Source organism: Nothoprocta perdicaria, unplaced genomic scaffold (genome assembly GCF_003342845.1).
Source record: "Nothoprocta perdicaria isolate Ctin4 unplaced genomic scaffold, notPer1 scaffold_333, whole genome shotgun sequence".
NCBI lineage: Eukaryota > Metazoa > Chordata > Aves > Tinamiformes > Tinamidae > Nothoprocta > Nothoprocta perdicaria.
This window is the reverse complement of record NW_020455570.1, coordinates 20,406-38,221: the sequence shown is the minus strand read 5'-3', so window position 1 is coordinate 38,221 and position 17,816 is coordinate 20,406. Positions and strand designations below refer to the sequence as shown.

The following is a 17,816-nucleotide window of genomic DNA, read 5'->3' as shown; positions in this document are numbered from 1 at the left end:
GCTTTTGTTTTTCTGGTGAACCCAAGTCCTAATGTTTAGTATAGGAACACAGAACATTAGAGCACATTTTCTAACTAGGATAATTAGAATTTCTCAATTCTATTTATAAATCACCATTACTCCATGCAAGGCATGGAGTTACATGGTTACTCCACCAGGTAACCAGACACGCTGTCCCATGGGCCTCAAATTGCTATTTGGTATTTCATGATTTAGTCTTTCTCCTCCTTTCTGTGCTATTCAGGAGGCACAATGAAAATGGAAGGTGGTTGTAGGTGTCATAAGCCACTTCTGTGAGTCTGAGCAAGCTGAGAGATCACAAGGACAAAGAAAGGATGAGTGCCCACAAGATGTGAACAGGGAGCTCCAGATGCATCACAACACCCCTGTGATGATCCAAATGGGCTTCCTAGATCAAATGGGAAAGTCTTTTCCATGAGTCCAGATCTGACTGCCCAACGTTAGCACTGATCTCCCAAATACCTGCTAGATTGAAGAAGCACGCAGGGCAGATTKCAAGAAGAATCTCAAGCCTGCTGGAGAGCTACGGTAGCTGTAAAGAGTTTTGTGAGTTTACTTAAAATTTCTTGATACAAAATCCCAAAGCTGGTACTCACTAAGCCTTTCCATGACAGCTTACAGGCAGGTAATCATTATGGATTTATAAATCAAAAAGTCTGTGCATTATCTTTGCACAGTATCATATTGTGCTTACAATAGCAAAACAACCCATTTTATTGTTGTATAATTAGCTAATGTTTGCACAGCTCTTTGAAGTATAAAAGTATAATTTAATTGGCAAAACTTGATTGCATTCATCATCTAAACACAAAGCAAWAACAAGATCTGGGTGTCTCAGCTGCACTCTCTCGAGCAGACACAGGAGAACCCAACTACCAGACCTACCAGAACCTGACCACCAGGTCCATGGTTTCATGCAGACAACAGAGACATTCTTGGTCTAGTGCCCTAGTGCCCTAGTCTAGTTCTGCATCTGTGACTCCCTGTAGCTCTTTGTAAACTGTATATTTCCCGTACTAGAACAGTGTTGAATATTCTGAGCACTTTCATAAGTCTAAAGGAAGAGGGTGACTTCAACAGCTCCTTGAAATGTCAAAAAAAAAAAAAAAAAAAGGGTAACAATGAAGAAGAAATTACAAAGTTCAGTGAGGAGAAGATACATTGGAAGCAAGAACAAAATCATCAAGASATGAATGGCAATGTTCAAACATACCTCTGCCCTCCATCTCTTTGGATTTCACTGTATTTGTTCTCCAAATCGGCCTCCAACACCAGATTGCCAYTTAGTGCCAGAAGTAGCAAGGACTGACCTCAGTCTTGGCTGCCACCAGCACATTTTTAGGTGCTCATCTTTGYCAAGTGTTTGCCATTCACACATAACCAGAGGCTTAATGACAAGGAGCATATGGCCAAATTTAGAGCAAGGCTCAACAGCATCTGGAGGAAGTTTATTAATATTCCTAGTCCACATATATTTCACACAGGAAGAAATATCCAGAAGGCCTGTGACGGGCAATTGGTAGGAACCAGGACAGGTACTGTGCAGTCACTAAGTCACTCGTGTGATACAGTATTAGCAATGACCCGGAGTGCCTTGAAGTACTGCTACTGAGAGAAAAGCAAAACTGGAAATCACAGACAGAAATGGTAACACACAAAAAAGCCAACAGACGTGGATCCAGTACAGCATCACGTGTTCTGTATCATGTCATTTGAACTCCAGACTGCATCTTCCACAAGCAATCATTAGGTATGCATGATAGAAAATAATGATGCCGACTTCATATACTCAAAACAGCATTTAAAAAATGATTCCAGGTAGAAAATGAAAAACTTTACTAATCTTCTATACCTTATTATTTTGCTTTTTAATATATTTTTTTTTCTTATTCTGAAATAGTCTGTGACTTTTTGAAGGTTTAGAAAGAGCAGAGAAAGAAAATTCCTATCTATTCTTTTCTTCTCGTTTTAGAAAGTATCTATTATTCAGTCTTTTGCAGTTCATATACAATCTGATTAGCTTTCTTTCTGAAATATTTTATCACATTAAAAACATGTCTCCTACGCAGAAATTTCTGTAATAGATTTTAACTGGAATAAAATAAACTAGTCTATAACTACAGAATTTAACAYAACATTTCCATAGAAACCTCTGCCACAGATGGTTTTTTTGTGAAAGTTGAGCATTTTCTAAAAAAACTTCTATGACTTGAAAGGCTAAAAGCAAAACTGTATCAGCAATCTTTTGTACTACATTTCAACTTCATCCTTTAACAGAGAGAACAAATTGCTAACACCTAGCAGGAATGACTTTCCAGCTGCACAGACCTTACTGCCCTTTTCAACTGACAATTTTAATCAAAAAATTCTCCAGATGCAGGGAGAAACCTGCAGTAGCGTGGAGGGTCATTCCTGCAGTATTTTCACTAGCAAGTATGCTCACAGCCCTGTGTTCCTGACCATTGGGGGACAGCCATGAAGCTTCCCACCTTGCATGTTCAGACCTGCCTGAACCAACTCTTCCAGGTCTTTGCATGGAGTCATCAGCCCCAGAGGGCTCATTTTTCACCCCAGTCCCTTTCCCGAGCACTGCTGTTTTCTGCACCAGCAGCTGCCTCCTGCACTCAGCACACACTCAGGAGTGTCCTTCTCCCTTCTCCTTTTTCTGCATTTCTCCTTTTGTGCGTTGTGTTCTGGTTTTGAAGGCTGGTATTAGTTCAGACATATGCCTTCTAGAAAAACAAACAAACAGAACAAAACGAAACAAAAAACCTTACAACTCTCAGTGCCCATTGGTCACACAATCCAAAGTCTATAGGTCCCTCTCAAGCTACTCTATATACCAGATCTATGAAATCTGTGAAAACACATTTACAGACATGCCCCAAAGACAATCTCGGTGTCTAAAATCAATGTGAGTGCACAAGTATTCGCTAAACTTAAATTAGGAGCTGAGTTACTAATAGAAATAAATACATATCTGAAGGGTATTTACAAATTTCAATCCCCTTGCTGTAGCCTATACTGCCATTTCCAACATCTAGGGTCCAGGTACGGTCCTCTACTCCCATCAGCACTGAACTTTTATAAAAAGATCTCTGCAGATTTCCAGAGACTGCCATTTAGAAGGCAGCTCCTGACTTGGCACAGTCAGCCAGCGTGGGAATCCCAGTTACTTCCAGGGCAGCCAGTCTGGATGCCAGAAACATTATTGTCTTTACCTGGATCCCGTTATTTTCAGTGAGAAATCCCCATGGCTCGGGGCAGAGTTACAGGATGGCCACAGGATGGGCAGAAGGCTTTCCAGACAGGAAAGGTACAGGGCATACTGAAAGTGATCTCCCAACACTTCCTAGGGTCCCAAGGCAAAGGGTATTTCTCTTCAAGTATAAAAACATTTTCACGCATTTCTTCCTCTTTGAAATACCACTCATTTTCCAGCTATATGCTTAAAAAAGCATCCAAACCATCCTCCTCTTGCCACTGCTAAAAGCATCGGCACAGCCACAAGGAGCACTGCAGGCTGCATTGGGGGATACCTCCCACTGATTACCTGACCCCAGTGCTAGCTCCGTCATGAAAAAAAGGAAAAACAACATCTGTTGGAGCATGACAGATAATGAGAGAACGCTTGCAGTTCGATTAGCTAGAACTTGAAAGTCAACTACAGATTTATTAACAGAGCTTCAGACAGTGGCACATAGCAAACAGACATTTAATCTATATCAAATGCTCTACGGATTAAATTTTGACTTACCTTCAGATGTAAGGCACTGAAAATGTAGGGTGGAACAAGGATGTTAACACACTGAGGCACCAAAAGTTCCACAGGAACTTAAGGAAACAYTTYTTGACAGTGAGGGTGMCAGAGCCCTGGCACAGGYTGCCCAGWGAGGTYGTGGAGTCTCCTTCCCTGGAGATCTTTAAAACCTGCTTGGACGCAGCCCTGTGCCACATGCTCTGGGTGTCCCTGCGTGTGCAGGGGTGGTTGGACTAGGTGATCTCTAGAGGTCCCTTCCAACCTTAAGCATTCTATGATTCTATGAGCTGTGCAATTAAGCACGACAGTTAGCCACCAAAGTAATSATCCGTTCACTCATGTAAGAAATGATGGTGAGTGCCTGTCATGTTAATAAAACATGAATTATAAATTCAAGTATGAATTCAGCAAAGATTAAAATTCTTTTTGTTCTTTTTGTACCTATTTTCTTTATCTTTCTAAGCAGAAACTGAACTGTTGATACACTTCTTTCTTATTATTATTTTTTCCTTTTCCTTTTAGTTTTTTTTTTCCTGATCTTCTGTGCAAAACCAGAATCTTTATTCAYGATATTTCCTAATTATAGATATAAAATCTTTGTTGGTTCCAAAGTCTTTTCAGTGGTCAAATTGCCTTTGATTCTACAAGTGAGAGAGAAGCTTTTGAAAAACATATTCGTAAATGGTAAAGCTAAAAAATAGGATATATCACTACTTAGSAGTTTACAGAAGCGTTCAGTTTAGGCTTACACTCTTCATTCTAGCAGTAGTAAAGAAAAGACGGAATTGAGATGGAATTGAGAAAAAATCCATTAGTATGAAACAGATTTTTTTTTTTTTCATTGTAAATCTGATTTCAGCACATTCAAAAGCAGAGAACCTTTTCACCCTGGCATCTATATCTTCAGTCCAGCCAAGACTCTAAAGTGGAGACCTTCATGAACCTCTGCTGAGAGCATTACTCTAGGCATTTACAATGTACAAAAGAAATCTGGCTCTCCAAATGCAGTTTGCAAGCAAGTTTGCACTTTTCTGAAACACTGGGATAACGAGCAGAGGGACCTGCTCCTTTTCCCAGAGCTGCCTCAGACCAAGGCCAGGCAGTAGAGCGGACTAGGGTCAGGTAGGAATGAAGCATTTGTGATGTACCAGTGAGGTCCCTCTCTTTGTCTTGTGCACACAAATGCCCGCACAGGTTGGGAGCGGGAGCCCATGGGAGGTCAGGTGTGATCAGTTCAGTTTGTCCTCATGCTTAGTTATCCACTTCCTAATATTTCGAATATTTCTGCTTTAGAAAATTCACCCCAAGTGTAGGTGTCTAAACATCTGTCACATCTTACTTAATAATGTAGGACTGATCTGCATCCTCTATCACAGGAGGCTTTTCCACTTATATCTGGGCTGCTGAATTGGGCACGGCATGGAGACTGTTCCTTACACCATGCTGGGACTCTTCAACAGAACAGTAACATTTATGAACAACAGAATAGGAAAATCTCATCTACAGATTAAATAATTTATTTCTTTTTTTTTTTCTATTTTTTTTTTTCTTAGACCAAGTGAAAAAAATGCTACTTGGAGTGAGAAATTGTCTTTARAGTCATTTGCTTGCCTTCTTGAATGTCTTTAGTATTTGTCAGGGTTCGTTCATCATACTGCCAGTTTTAAWACACTCTGCAGCAAAACCATTCAGRGAGGATGCCTTAACACTGTTCATTAACTTTTCGCATCTGGATTCCATAAAGGATTACCTTCAAATATCAGATATAGCTAGAATCACCCAGAATCTCTGAAACCAGCATTGTCTAAGGACTCTTGCGATTGAAACAATATTCCATGAGACTGAGTGAGACCCGGATCTGGCTATTTTGGTAAGAGTGCAGTTTAGCCTGTCTGATCTCACTGCCCTGCACATCAGCGTGAAATCACAAACCACCACCATGAAACACCATGAAACAATGATCAAGCTCCTCCTGTGTCTTTAAAAATGAGGACAGGCACTGCATAGGACTGGAAATAAAAATGTATGCATCCTGTCACCATTGTTCAAATATCCTTTCTTCTGCATATTCATCTTCAGTAAAATCCTTGTTTTTCGTGCTCCACTGTATTAAAAAGTACATAGTATTATGTCAAAGTCATTCAAAGCAGCCTTTCTTGAGGACACAGCAATGTCTCTAAGGCTAAAACAGTATTTTCTACTACTGATCTCCCAATAAGTCCATTTTTTTTTTGCAAGARAGTTTTAACAATAAAGGCAAAGAGCACAAAGTAAGTATTAGAGCCCAAGCCTGCAATTCCAAGTCTCATGAAGCAACCACTAATTTCAGTAGGATCCTGGCTGGACTTCGTGGCCTTGTGGGAAAATAGCATCTTGAGGTTTTGAGGCACATTTGCAAGGGGAAAGCATAGTGAGGAAAACAGATGGCAGCCAGAATAGCCCTTCTTCTCAGCAAAACTTGCCAGCTCTGGGGCCGGTGCCAGCAACAAACTTGAAGAACAGTGCTGATAATAATGCATAATAACCCTCTCTCTCTAATGCATACCCTTCTCTCCTTATCATTCAAAACCTCTTGCATGGGAAGATAAAGTTGATGGGTCTGTGCAGGACAGATCCAGGGAGTCAATTACCAGCATCAACATCAGGTTTTATCAATGCTCACATACTTCTTCAAGACAGATGTTTGACTGATGTTGTCAGGAGTGTCAGAGCTGCATAACTGAATGAAGGCCTGTTTCCTTCACACAACAGTCCTGATATTTTCAGCTGGCCTTACAGAGGCCCAAAGTGGCTGTCGCATTATAGGGTGAAATTCACATGCTGCCAGAAACAAATGCACAGAAATGCTGGTTTACACAAGCTGTTGAGTTTGGGAAGTGATGCCTGCATGCAAAAATAAACAGATGTCATGATGAAGATACACCATCTATGAAATCTTAATCAGTCCCATGCTTTCATACCTGTAGCCTGAGTATAATTTGCATGCAAACAGATGTATATTCTTGCAAGCCTATTTTTTAGCTGGAAGCCAGCTCCAAACTTCTAGTATTTTCATGTCAACAGTTTAGGACTGTTCCTAGACATAAGAAGACAGCAAGTCCTAAATCCCCAACCTGATCAATGCGCTCAGGTGTAAGTAAGGGTGATCAAGCAAAGCCTCTCATTACTGCTTAGCCTACTAACCACATCTCTCCTGAAGGACTGCTGGGGGAATTTTACTTGAATGTATGTTATTTCTCAAGAGATGCACCCACTAAACTTAAGGTGTCGTAATAAGCTTACATGAATGGATAGGAGAAGGAAAAAGGAAAAGGAAGGAAAAAAAATGTCACTTGCTGACATATCCTTTGCTGCTATGATGCTTCATCTGCCCATGTCCCATGACCTCTTGCCTTTCATCCTCCTATTTCCCTCATTCCCTTTCTGGGGGGAATTCTGGAGCTGACTTCCAACTCTCAGAAACAATTCCACAGTTCATCAGCTTCAGTAACAAATATATCCCCTAAACCCAAGACACTACTCGTCCTATTTTCTTTATTTCTCATGAGCCAACAGAAAGCATGGACTTCACCAACATCCATTCAGGAAAAAAGAATGGCAGTTTTTGACTTAATCCTACAAACACGACGGCAAAAGTTGGGCAACAGCCTTCTCTGATTGTTCAAGTTTCCAAGGTTTCCATTTCTCCCTTTAGGACTGTTTGAGATTTCATTCCAGCACGTTGAACAAAAAGCGCTTAATGCTTTTGCAAATCAATCAAAGATAAACTAGGTGATCCTGATCCCACCTAAAAACACCACAACTAAATTTGCAAAGAGCCAGCAGAGGAATCCAGGCTGTCCCTGCTGAAAGCAGGAATATAATCTCATCATTTAAAAGTGATTTAGCGAGTAAAGCAGCAAACCAAATAATGATTATTCAGCCAAGCCACATTTGGCTGCTGTGGTTCCTATCAACACAATGCAGGAAACTCCACCAGGAATCTCATATTGTTGTGTCTGTTCTGGTACCTTTTTAAAATTTGTTGTTTGTTGAAGAGATGGCAACCCTCCCATTTATTTATGCACTGCAGGCATTCCACCATGCCTGCATGGTGCATGCTAAATTTTTGTGCCTGTCTTTGTGACTTGCATTATAGCAATTCCCAGGGGCCAGAGAAGCTGTTGTGCACATCACCAGGCAGGTGCACAATAAATAAAACCTTTCCTCACAGAAGAGAGAGGCAAACCGTGATGGGGGAGCTAAAGCAGTACCCAGCAGCTCAAGTAGCAGCTACTGCAACAAAAACCTGAATAAAACCACAGCAAGCTGCTGTCAGTCATCATTTTTGACAACAGCACATGCTTTTTTAGACGCGGATCCCTGCATTCCTGGTCCTGTGCCCCATTCAAGGCACCTACACATATTCAACAGGCATCCTGGTCCACGGAAGAAGTCGGTCCACACTCACAGCCCACAGGGAAGGAGGTGCAGCTCTGGTTCATGCAATTGCATTAACAGGCTACAGTTGCTGCAGCCTGTAAACACCTCGATGGCTGGAGATGGAATTTACCCTGGCAGGGATAAATGGAGGAGAAATGCAGCAATGGGATGCAGGCACACTATTTATAATCCCCCYAGAAACAGGTCAGAGGGGTTTTAGGGCAGCCTATTGTCTAAGCTAAGCTACAGCTCCAGTGTGTAAGCAYGGTCCTTTCGAAACAGTCATAGCAATTATCCTAGATCTATCGAACTCAGTGGCAGAGGAATTACCAAATTCAGTGGCAGCAAGACTAGCTGTAAACAAAAAGAGAAAACACCTCACTGATGCAGACAGCTTCTCCTTTTGGCGGAATTACTGAGTTTTGAGCAATCACAGCCTTATCAGAGCTTGGAAAGGTCAAGGGAAGACCATTTTTGCATTGCACATTTAGCAAAGGTCTCATGAGGGCAGCTTCTCTTCTCCGTTTTGGAGTGAGAAGCTAAACCAAAGCAGGCAGCTCGGCCGGCTTCCTGACTGCTTCCTCCAAACAGGAGGCCCAGGTGAAGGAGCACGCTTCCCCAGCGAACATCATGTTGTAGCACTGCCCAAGAAGACAGTGAAAGTTCAAGAACACCACCGTATTAATGCAGTGGTAATATTCACACAGGTCAAATGCCTCTGCAAAAGCCACATCCATGGCCAAACATGCACCAAACAGTTTTCTGACTCACTCCTCCTCCATGCAGAGGCCCCGGCATCCTTGCCTCTATTCCCCACAGCACACATGCTGCCCCAAAATGAGCTTTATACTTCCTATGCATAAAGCACATTACAGAAGCAGATCTCAAAGCAGTGCATAAACATAAAAAAAAAAAAAATTATATATGAAATAAAGAGAAACAGAGCAAATGTAAATGTCTTCAGCATGGCCAGACATAGCTCTCAACAATTCTCAACTGCAAAACTTTAAGAACTCATAAATTTCAACTTTGGATTGGATTTTAACTCCAAATTTCACTTATAAAATGGGAATGAAACTTCTGTTTGTATGAAGAGAGTTATTATTGCTAGTGTCACTTCTTGGTGACAAAACAACACTGAAAAAGCCTGTATTAGCCCRAAGAGTCTCAACCGAGTAAAATGAAAGTATGGAATTAATAGTTTGGCCTATTTATGGTTTTCTTTTTTCCTGCTGAGTTGAGCTGAGGCATCATTCTCTCTCCCTGCAAATCTGAAGGAGTGAAACAAAAYATTCATTATACCTTTTTTAGGTATATCATATACAGGTTAGGTATACCATATATAGCATACCTATATATAGGTATAATACCATTATACCTTTTTAGGATGACACACCTACGTCAGTAACAGCTGATCAGCAAAGGAAGATGCTCCATTGCTGAAGGATCCCTCGCTCAGGAGGTTGCTCTGCCCTTCAAATATCCATTGGGAATTGCTGTCCATAGGGGTTCTGCTGCAGCACATGCAACTCGTTTTGGTGGCACACGGAGGCTGTCAGTGGCATTGCCGGGCTGGCACATACCTGGCTGGTCCCTGTTCCCTTTGCCACCTTCCAGCTGGGAATTCCTGCAAGGATTCCTTGCACGCTCATGGAAAGCTGTTGTCTCAGTGAACGCAAGTGATATAAAAGCTGCTGGCGAATATGGCCCAACACTTTGCATTGGCTTGCCCCAGCCTAAAGTGATGATATTTGCCCTTGGGAATTTGCAAACAGCAAGCCTGGAGTGTGCTATTTTGCTATTCTTTGCTTTGGATTTGCTTTGGATAACTGCAGCTTTTGAAGTGCCCTGTCCAGGCCCACGGGGTAAAGGCAYAGAACTGAATGTAGAAAAAGATAAATTAAACTCTTAACTCAAAATAGGTAAGAGTTGGCAATATGCCTAAAACTCTTGAGGGATTTTACAGCTCCAGTGTAAAAGTGAATCCTTTATGGCGTTAGGCCTAACACTTGGGAGGGAATTTTGTAAGCTGCCTGGTGCTTTTATAAACACAGTTGAATGTATTTTGTATTATCACTGGCTTTTTCTATTTCCCTGAGTATTTTATTCTTAAACAAAATTTTGAACACTTCTGACAAAAGCAATTCTTAAATAAGTAATGTCATGTAAAGATTTCAGGTCCATTCAAATCACAGCCTTCCACCACATATAGTCATGAGTTACTTTGAGCATCATTTATGTTGAGTAGTTGAGCCATGTCAGAAATATGACGGATGGAAAAAACAAATTAACCTGAAATAACCTCTGCAAAAGAGCAAGCCTCTTGCTACAGGCGTATACGCTGCTGTAGGTAAAACACATAGGCACGTGCACCTATGCATACTTTATACAAGTATACTTCATACGAGTACGCTTCAAGTATATCTGATGACACGTAAATTAAGCACCACAGCAAACACTCATTGATCTCACCAGGACTGCCACCCAGCATTGGTTTATCCAACTCAAACAATTTCCATAATTTATCCAACTCAAAGAACTATTTCCATAATTAAACTCAGGGTGTTTAATGTTTTCATTGCTTCCCTTTTGGAGAATCCCAAAACGGACAGAAGAAATCATCACAACCCATCCCCACTGGTGGCTCCACACTCATCCCAGGCAGTTGCCAGCCCTGCCATTGATGACTTCCTTGCGAAGGAGTCCTGTCACGTTTTTTAAAGAAATGAAAGKCCACTGAAGCATATATACAAAGCTGGAAAATCTGACATGCTGGATACAACTGGATCATTTAATCACTTTGCTGTACCTAAACATTGCCAATAATCAGGCTTAAAAACTGCTGAGAATTGATTAACAAAAATAACCACATCAGAAAACAAGACTGAGTCTTGTACAGAATACTGATGAATTTTTTTTCCTAGCTTTCACCAGCTGACACATAAAACAACAGTACTGCACAGCAAAACTAGCTAGGTAGAACAGATTTCAAGAGTGGTTCAGGCTGCTTACTGATTAACACTTCTGCACATAACCCTCCTCACAGAGCTGCGCAGTTATTGTTCACAAGGGAAACTGGGCTCTCGTGGCAACAGCGACGAATGAACCTTCCCGACCAAGTTCATGGTTCTCGCACGGTTTAACACTATGAGAGCTGCTCCTCCTCGCAGAGGCAGCTGACAAAGGGAAAATCATCCCTCCGTGTTATTTGGCATGCCTGCCAACTCCTCCCGTGACAACGAAGAGCCTCAGTCATCCCACAGAGCAAGCATGCTCATCTTATAGGTGAACCTTGGCTAATGATCCACTTGAGTAGAAAAGAATTACAGACAGCTTGTAACGTGTAAGAAAAACACAACAGGAAATTACATACACAATTATCATGAAGGAACTGCTGTAACACTGTTGGAGTGACAGGAATGAATCATCACTGCTGTCTTCCCCATGGACCTGGAAAAGAGGGAAAGATGGGTCTGTGCCTGTCTGCACAGTCTTCCTTAACACGTCTGGAAGGCTTTTTTTCACTAACAAACAGCCATGTTTGCTTCTTTCTGCGCCATTTCACATGTGTCTTGAGTGTCACACTCTCAAGAGCTTCCCCCATGTATTGACACCTCGTGTTTTGGCACGGCCGCTGGGGTGGAACAAAGAGCCACCAAACTGACCTCCCCTGTTTGCATTCTCCACTGCGTCCAGCATCTCCTCTCATGGTGGAGAAGGTCTTGCCAGACATGCCAGTGGAAAGCATGAGCCTCTAACAGAGATGACCAAGGGCAGTCCTGCCCACGTGGTATCTCCATGAGACTACAGAAGGGCCAGCCGAAGCTGCAGCTGTTGGATGACCTCCACTGTCCAGAAAACTTCAGCCACAGCAAAAAGTCACCATCTGCCCAATCCAAGCATCTTGAAAGTCACAAGATAGTGTCTGACTGGGCAGGAAAATCTGCTCTGAAGATCAAAACAAACATCCCAAAATGCCTAAGCACAGTCATGATGATTGGGACCTAGGATGCCCTAGCAGGATCCCCTCCCCAGTGGTGACTACAAGTTAATATCCAGGGGAAAGGATATGGTAATATCTAGGAGAAGGGATAAACTTTTCCCCAAACCACTCCTGCAACTTCATTCAGCAGTCAATTGCCTATCCCACCAAGGGATGTTTGCTTTCAGTACCTCCCACTGATTTTCCAAATAAATACTTTCTTTCACAGAGTATGAGAAATCACCACAGACGTTTTCGTTCAGAAATTATCTGTTATTTTCAAGAACTGGAATTTCTTTTTCCACTACATGAGACAGGATATTGCCAAACAGAATCTGGCTCACACTCACAAAACTGTTAATTATGTATGTAAGTAAACAGTCAAAAAACAAATGTAGCTATTAGAATTCTTAAGAAAGGAAAACCTATTCAGATAGGTGTCTAAAAAGTGGACATACTAAGTATTAAATTTGAGAATACGGAACTTATGGTAGGTATTAGACAGCATTAATATGAATTACTTGAAAATTGTGGCTTTTTTTTTTTACAGAATCACAGAACCTAAGGTTGTAGGGGAGCTATGGAGATCATCTAGTCCAGCCCCTCTGCTCCAGCAGGGATCCCCAGAGCATGGGGCACAGTAAAGAAACTCTTCCTCACATGGGGATGGAACTTTCTGTGTTTTAATTCCTACCCATTACCCCTTGTCCTATCACTGACTACTACTGAGAAGAGTTTGGCCCCTTCCGCCCTATATTCATCTCTCAGGTACTTATACAAATTGATCAAATCTCCTCTGAATCTTCTCTTCCCCAGGCTAAACAGGCCCAACTCACTCAGTCTTTCCTCATATAAGTGCACCAGTCTCTTGACCATTTTTGTTGTTCTCCCCTGGACCCTCTCGAGAAGCTCCACGTCCCTCTTGTCCTGGGGAGTCCAGAACTGAACACCAGTACTCCAGGTGCGGCCTCACCAGAGCTGAGGAGAGGGGCAGAATCACCTCCCTTGACCTGCTGGCAACACTCCTCCTGATGCAGGCCAGGATCCCATTGGCCTTCTTGGTCACGAGGGCACACTGCTGACTCATGGTTAACTTGGTGTCAACCAAGACTCCCAGGTCCCTCTCCGTGGAGGTGCTTTCCAGCAGGTCAACCCCTAATCTGTACTGATGCCTGGGGTTATTCCTGCCCAGGAGGAGGACCCTGCACTTGTCCTTGTTGAACCTCATGAGGTTCCTCTCTGCCCAACTCTCCAGCCTGTCCAGGTCCCTCTGGATGGCAGCACAGCCCTCCGCAGTGTCGGCCACTCCACCCAGCTCGGTGTCATCCGCAAACTTGCTCAGGGTGCACTCCGTGCCCTCGTCCAGGTCATTGATRAACAAGTTGAACAGCACTGGGCCCAGCACTGACCCCTGGGGGACACCACTGGCCACAGGCCTCCAACTGGACTCGGCCCCATTTATCACCTTTTAAATTCACCTTCTTAATAGAACACTTTCAGTAAGAAGCAGAGGGTTTTTTTTTTTTATTACAGTCTTCTTCATAACAAGATTTTTATTTCTCTCAGAATAAATTCTGCACTAAAGAACGGGGCTGAAAAACAATGGTGACCATGTTACAGCCATTCCTATTCCTCTTCTGGTTATCATCTCTTTCGCCTATTGCTGTTTCTCACTTGATGACTCTCTTATTTGCTTGAACTTAGCAGCTAGTATCAGGAAAGATTTGCTTTCAAAGCCTGAATAAATCTAAAGGTGTAAAACCGATAGCTCATAAAAAGTGATGAAATACATGTAATAAATGGTACGACAGCCTGGAGGAGATTTCCAGTGTCAAAGATTATGTACCACCATGCCTGCATTTTTCACCTAATTTAGATGCAAAAATATCTGACATGGCACATGAAAGTATACACTCCTAGCAATAAAATCACTCTACCACGACATTTTCTGAACTGAAGAAGAAATCACTGATGCATTTTTTTTCAGGTTCACAACATAGTACTAGAAGGCATATTAAACAGTCACCACCACAAAAGAGGTAAAGGAACAGCACAGTGAAGTTGGTGCCTGTTCARACTTGCCTTTTTTCTCCATACAAGAAAAAAAAAAAGTGTTTCTAGCTTCTCATCACACACAAGCCCATAGCAGTTATTTTTTAATAGGGCTTACGTAGTACCATTTCTCAAAATCATTTTCTTTCAAAGTTTTGCAAGAGCTAAATAAAATAAAAATGCCCTTTACATAAAGATGAATGCTCCCTTTACTATATCTTTTTCTATTCCTCTTTTGTTATTTCAGCATGAATTCCTGCTCCCCCAAAAATAAATTAGCATAAAAACAACTTTTCAGAAAACAATGCACACATTTGGATTCAGGTGGAATATTCAATTTTTTTGTCTGTCCTGGGCATAAGTCTCTACTTTTTAGAACTGTTTTAACCAGTATTGAGAAAGTGCTGGGAAAATATTCCAAAATGCCAACAAGTCATTTTTGCTGTGTATCTTGCTACTACTACTATTCTATCAATTCTAAATTTTATATATATATGTATATGTATAGCAAACCTCTATAACTGATTCTCAGACATCTGTAAAAAGGAGGTGCTTATTGCTTTCTTGAGATAAAGGATTAGCTAAAATAGCTAGATTCAGATGGACATCTTTCTTTCATGAACCAAGCATTAGAAGAGAATGAAATCTGAAAAACAAAATGCACATACATAAACATGGCTTATTTTATGAGGTTTATACCATACACCATAGCAAAGTTTAAAGTTTCAGAAAATTATCTGGACATGACTGTGTGTGAGACTTAGCTTTTCTGTAGTGGACATATTCCCAACATGCCTAATCTTTAGCTCTAGAATTGTTCCTACTGATAGTAAAGACTTCACAGGTGCAGAATTGCTTCGCCTAATCAAATCAGTAGAGTGATCTAGACTTTGTGGTATCTAAAGACTGTGAAATCTTCTTACATGGTAACTGTCTTTTTGTCTGTTTTTAGACTTTCTGCAATGCTACAAGGTATAAAAAAGCCACAATACACACCACATCCATTCACAGGATAATACAAGTTTCCCATGTGAACAGTGAAGAAACAACTTCTGATGGATAAAGGAAGAGCTAGAGGTACTGGGAAGAGCTGAAGTGGGCAAGAGGGTGCATCCAAAGAGTTTATGGCCATCTACTAACCATCACACATTGCCTCATTACAAAACCAACTTCTGAATCAGGCTTTGGGAAAGACATGTATGCACATCCACTAGCATTCCCCATGTTCTTCCTCTCACAGTTTCTCCCTTTGTCTTCCCCACTACATCTCCTATCCAGTTGTCACTCCACAAACCTCACTGTCTTCCCTTTCTCTGGTTACTCAGGCCCAAGATCAAACCAGCAGAGTTTATAAAAAAAAAAAAAAAAAAAAAAAAAAAAAAAAATCCTAATGTCAGCCCTTCAACTGAGCTCTCTATTCTCCTTCCAACTAAACAGCACACTAATTCATGCACATGATTGCTGAGAAGGCCAAGGAGAAAGATGGAAATGCTGACAACCAAGAGTGAAGTGGTCAGGAACTGCAGATCAAATCCAATTTGTTCCAGTGTCAATACATCAGTTGATGTTCTCTTCATGCACTTGTCCTGCCATCTTCAACATATATCAGACCTACTGTTCTCTAGGGCGGTTTTAGATATCTCCTATCATAGATCCCTTGCTTCTACGCGTATCGTTTTGCCAAGAATAGAAATGAGGCTCTGCCTGTACTTAAATAGACATAGAAAAGTTCCTTCAACGCTCATTATGTGAGTAGTCTTCCTCACTTTGCTGCTGATAGCAGAGCCTCAAAGTCAGAAGCTATGACTAACCCCACTGGCATTACCCATTGGGTGATCTTAGAGGTCACCCAGTGAATATGTGTATGCATTACTACTGCCCTGACTCAGCAAAGCACTCAAATATGCTGTTAATTTTCAACATGTTCTAAAACGCCACTGGGGCAAGCCTGGGCGCTTTGCTGAATAAGGATGGACTTATTAAATGTTCAAAGGGAAACAGTGAAGAAAAAGAGGAAAGTAATGAGAAGCAACCCACATGGAATTAAACAAGAAATCTTTGCCTCCTTTTCCTGGGCTTTCACCACGAAGTTGACTCAAGCTTTTCTTGGTATTTCAAAACATCTAATTCTTTTCTATCCATTCAATCCTTTGTCCACATACACTGAGTTCTGAAAGGAAGCTACCAAAAATCTTTGAAAACAGTGCTCTTGTTTCCAGCATGACTAGAATCAACAAGAACTCAAAACTCACTGCTCTGGTCTGAGCTTGCAGACACTAGAGCAGACAGTCAGGTAAATCTCTGATCAATAAGAACCTACTCAAACAGGACTAGCCTCCAAACCTTGTGAGGGTGGTGCACCATACTTTTCTCTGACACAACAGTTCCCTAAAATTAATTGCAATCCTATGGTTAACACGTGCTGCGTGGGTTTTATGACTTGTCCAACCTAAGAACCCTAATAACTATTAATAGATTCCTCCTTCCATCAACAAGCAGCTGGTAGCCACCAACAGGAAGCTATGYTCAAGTCCAGGAAGGAGTATTTTCAGCTGTACTCACAAAATCCTGGCTCCATTGAACACAAAGTGACTGGTTTGCTGAGCTGAGAGGTTAGATTAGCAAAGTAAAGGCGGTCTACACCATTTATAAGGAATCCAAAGACAAACGGGTGATTCTGAGCAACTACAGTTTAAGACAAAGTGCCTAGTAATTATCAAATAATAAATCATCATAGTGGAAAGCAACATAATGTTTGTTTCGGTATTTCCTCTTTTGCAGTCATTAAGAGAGGCAAATAAGACTGCATCCGGTAAAACCAATACAAATACATGATACAGGAAAAGAAATGCCACTGCTGAACAGCAATAGAAGAAAATGAGTCTTACCTTTACCTGTGCCTGGGGAGAAGGTATTTCCAAAATCTTGCAGTTTGGGCTTTAAAGTCAGTGGGGCTGGCAGTCCTGGGGGCTGTGGGACTTGGAAGAGAGGCTTCCCGTTTGCGACCGCGTGTCTCCTGGGACTTAGCGCAGGAAGGGGGATCGTGCTGCCAACGGCGCTGCTCGGAGGAGTGACCCCTTCTCCAAGGGGCATCTTCAGGTGTCGGCTGGCGGGTGAGTTCCCATTAGCTGACCTCAGGGTGCTGCTGTGTGGAGGTGGGCAGGGTGYTCCTGCAGTAACTCTCACCGGTGAGATCTGCTGTCCACTGATGGCCCCAGCTCCATAGGGAAGACCTGTTGTCTGGCAGCTCATGCTACAGGGCCTCCCATTCATTGTCAGGTGCTTGCAACAATCAGTGTGTGTTTTACCGACCCACAGCTACGACTGATATTAATCCGAAGCCAGAAAGTAATCCATTGTGCATTAAGCCTGTTTGAAAAGAATACATCAATAAAAAGAATTGACATGTGAATAAATGACACATAAAGGAGAGSACTGCACAGTGTTTAACTTTGTGACATCTCTGATTATAGGCAGCAAAGCACGTGTGCTATATGGCCAGAGGAGACAAGGGTAAGCAGTGACTTTGAGTGCTAATAAGGTGGAAACCATCCTCTTCAAAAGCTGAAGTCTACAATA

At 41.9% G+C, this 17,816-nt stretch overlaps 1 protein-coding gene across 1 annotated transcript in view; it reads right to left on the bottom strand.

Moving 5' to 3' along the window:
• GLIS3 (GLIS family zinc finger 3) overlaps positions 1–17,510 on the bottom strand; it is a 128,790-nt gene extending 111,280 nt beyond the window's left edge. Inside the window, exon 1 of the mRNA XM_026043661.1 lies at positions 17,126–17,510. Coding sequence (XP_025899446.1) covers positions 17,126–17,510 — 385 coding nt within the window. The remainder of the gene's footprint in view (positions 1–17,125) is intronic.
• Positions 17,511–17,816: the final 306 nt, after the last annotated feature.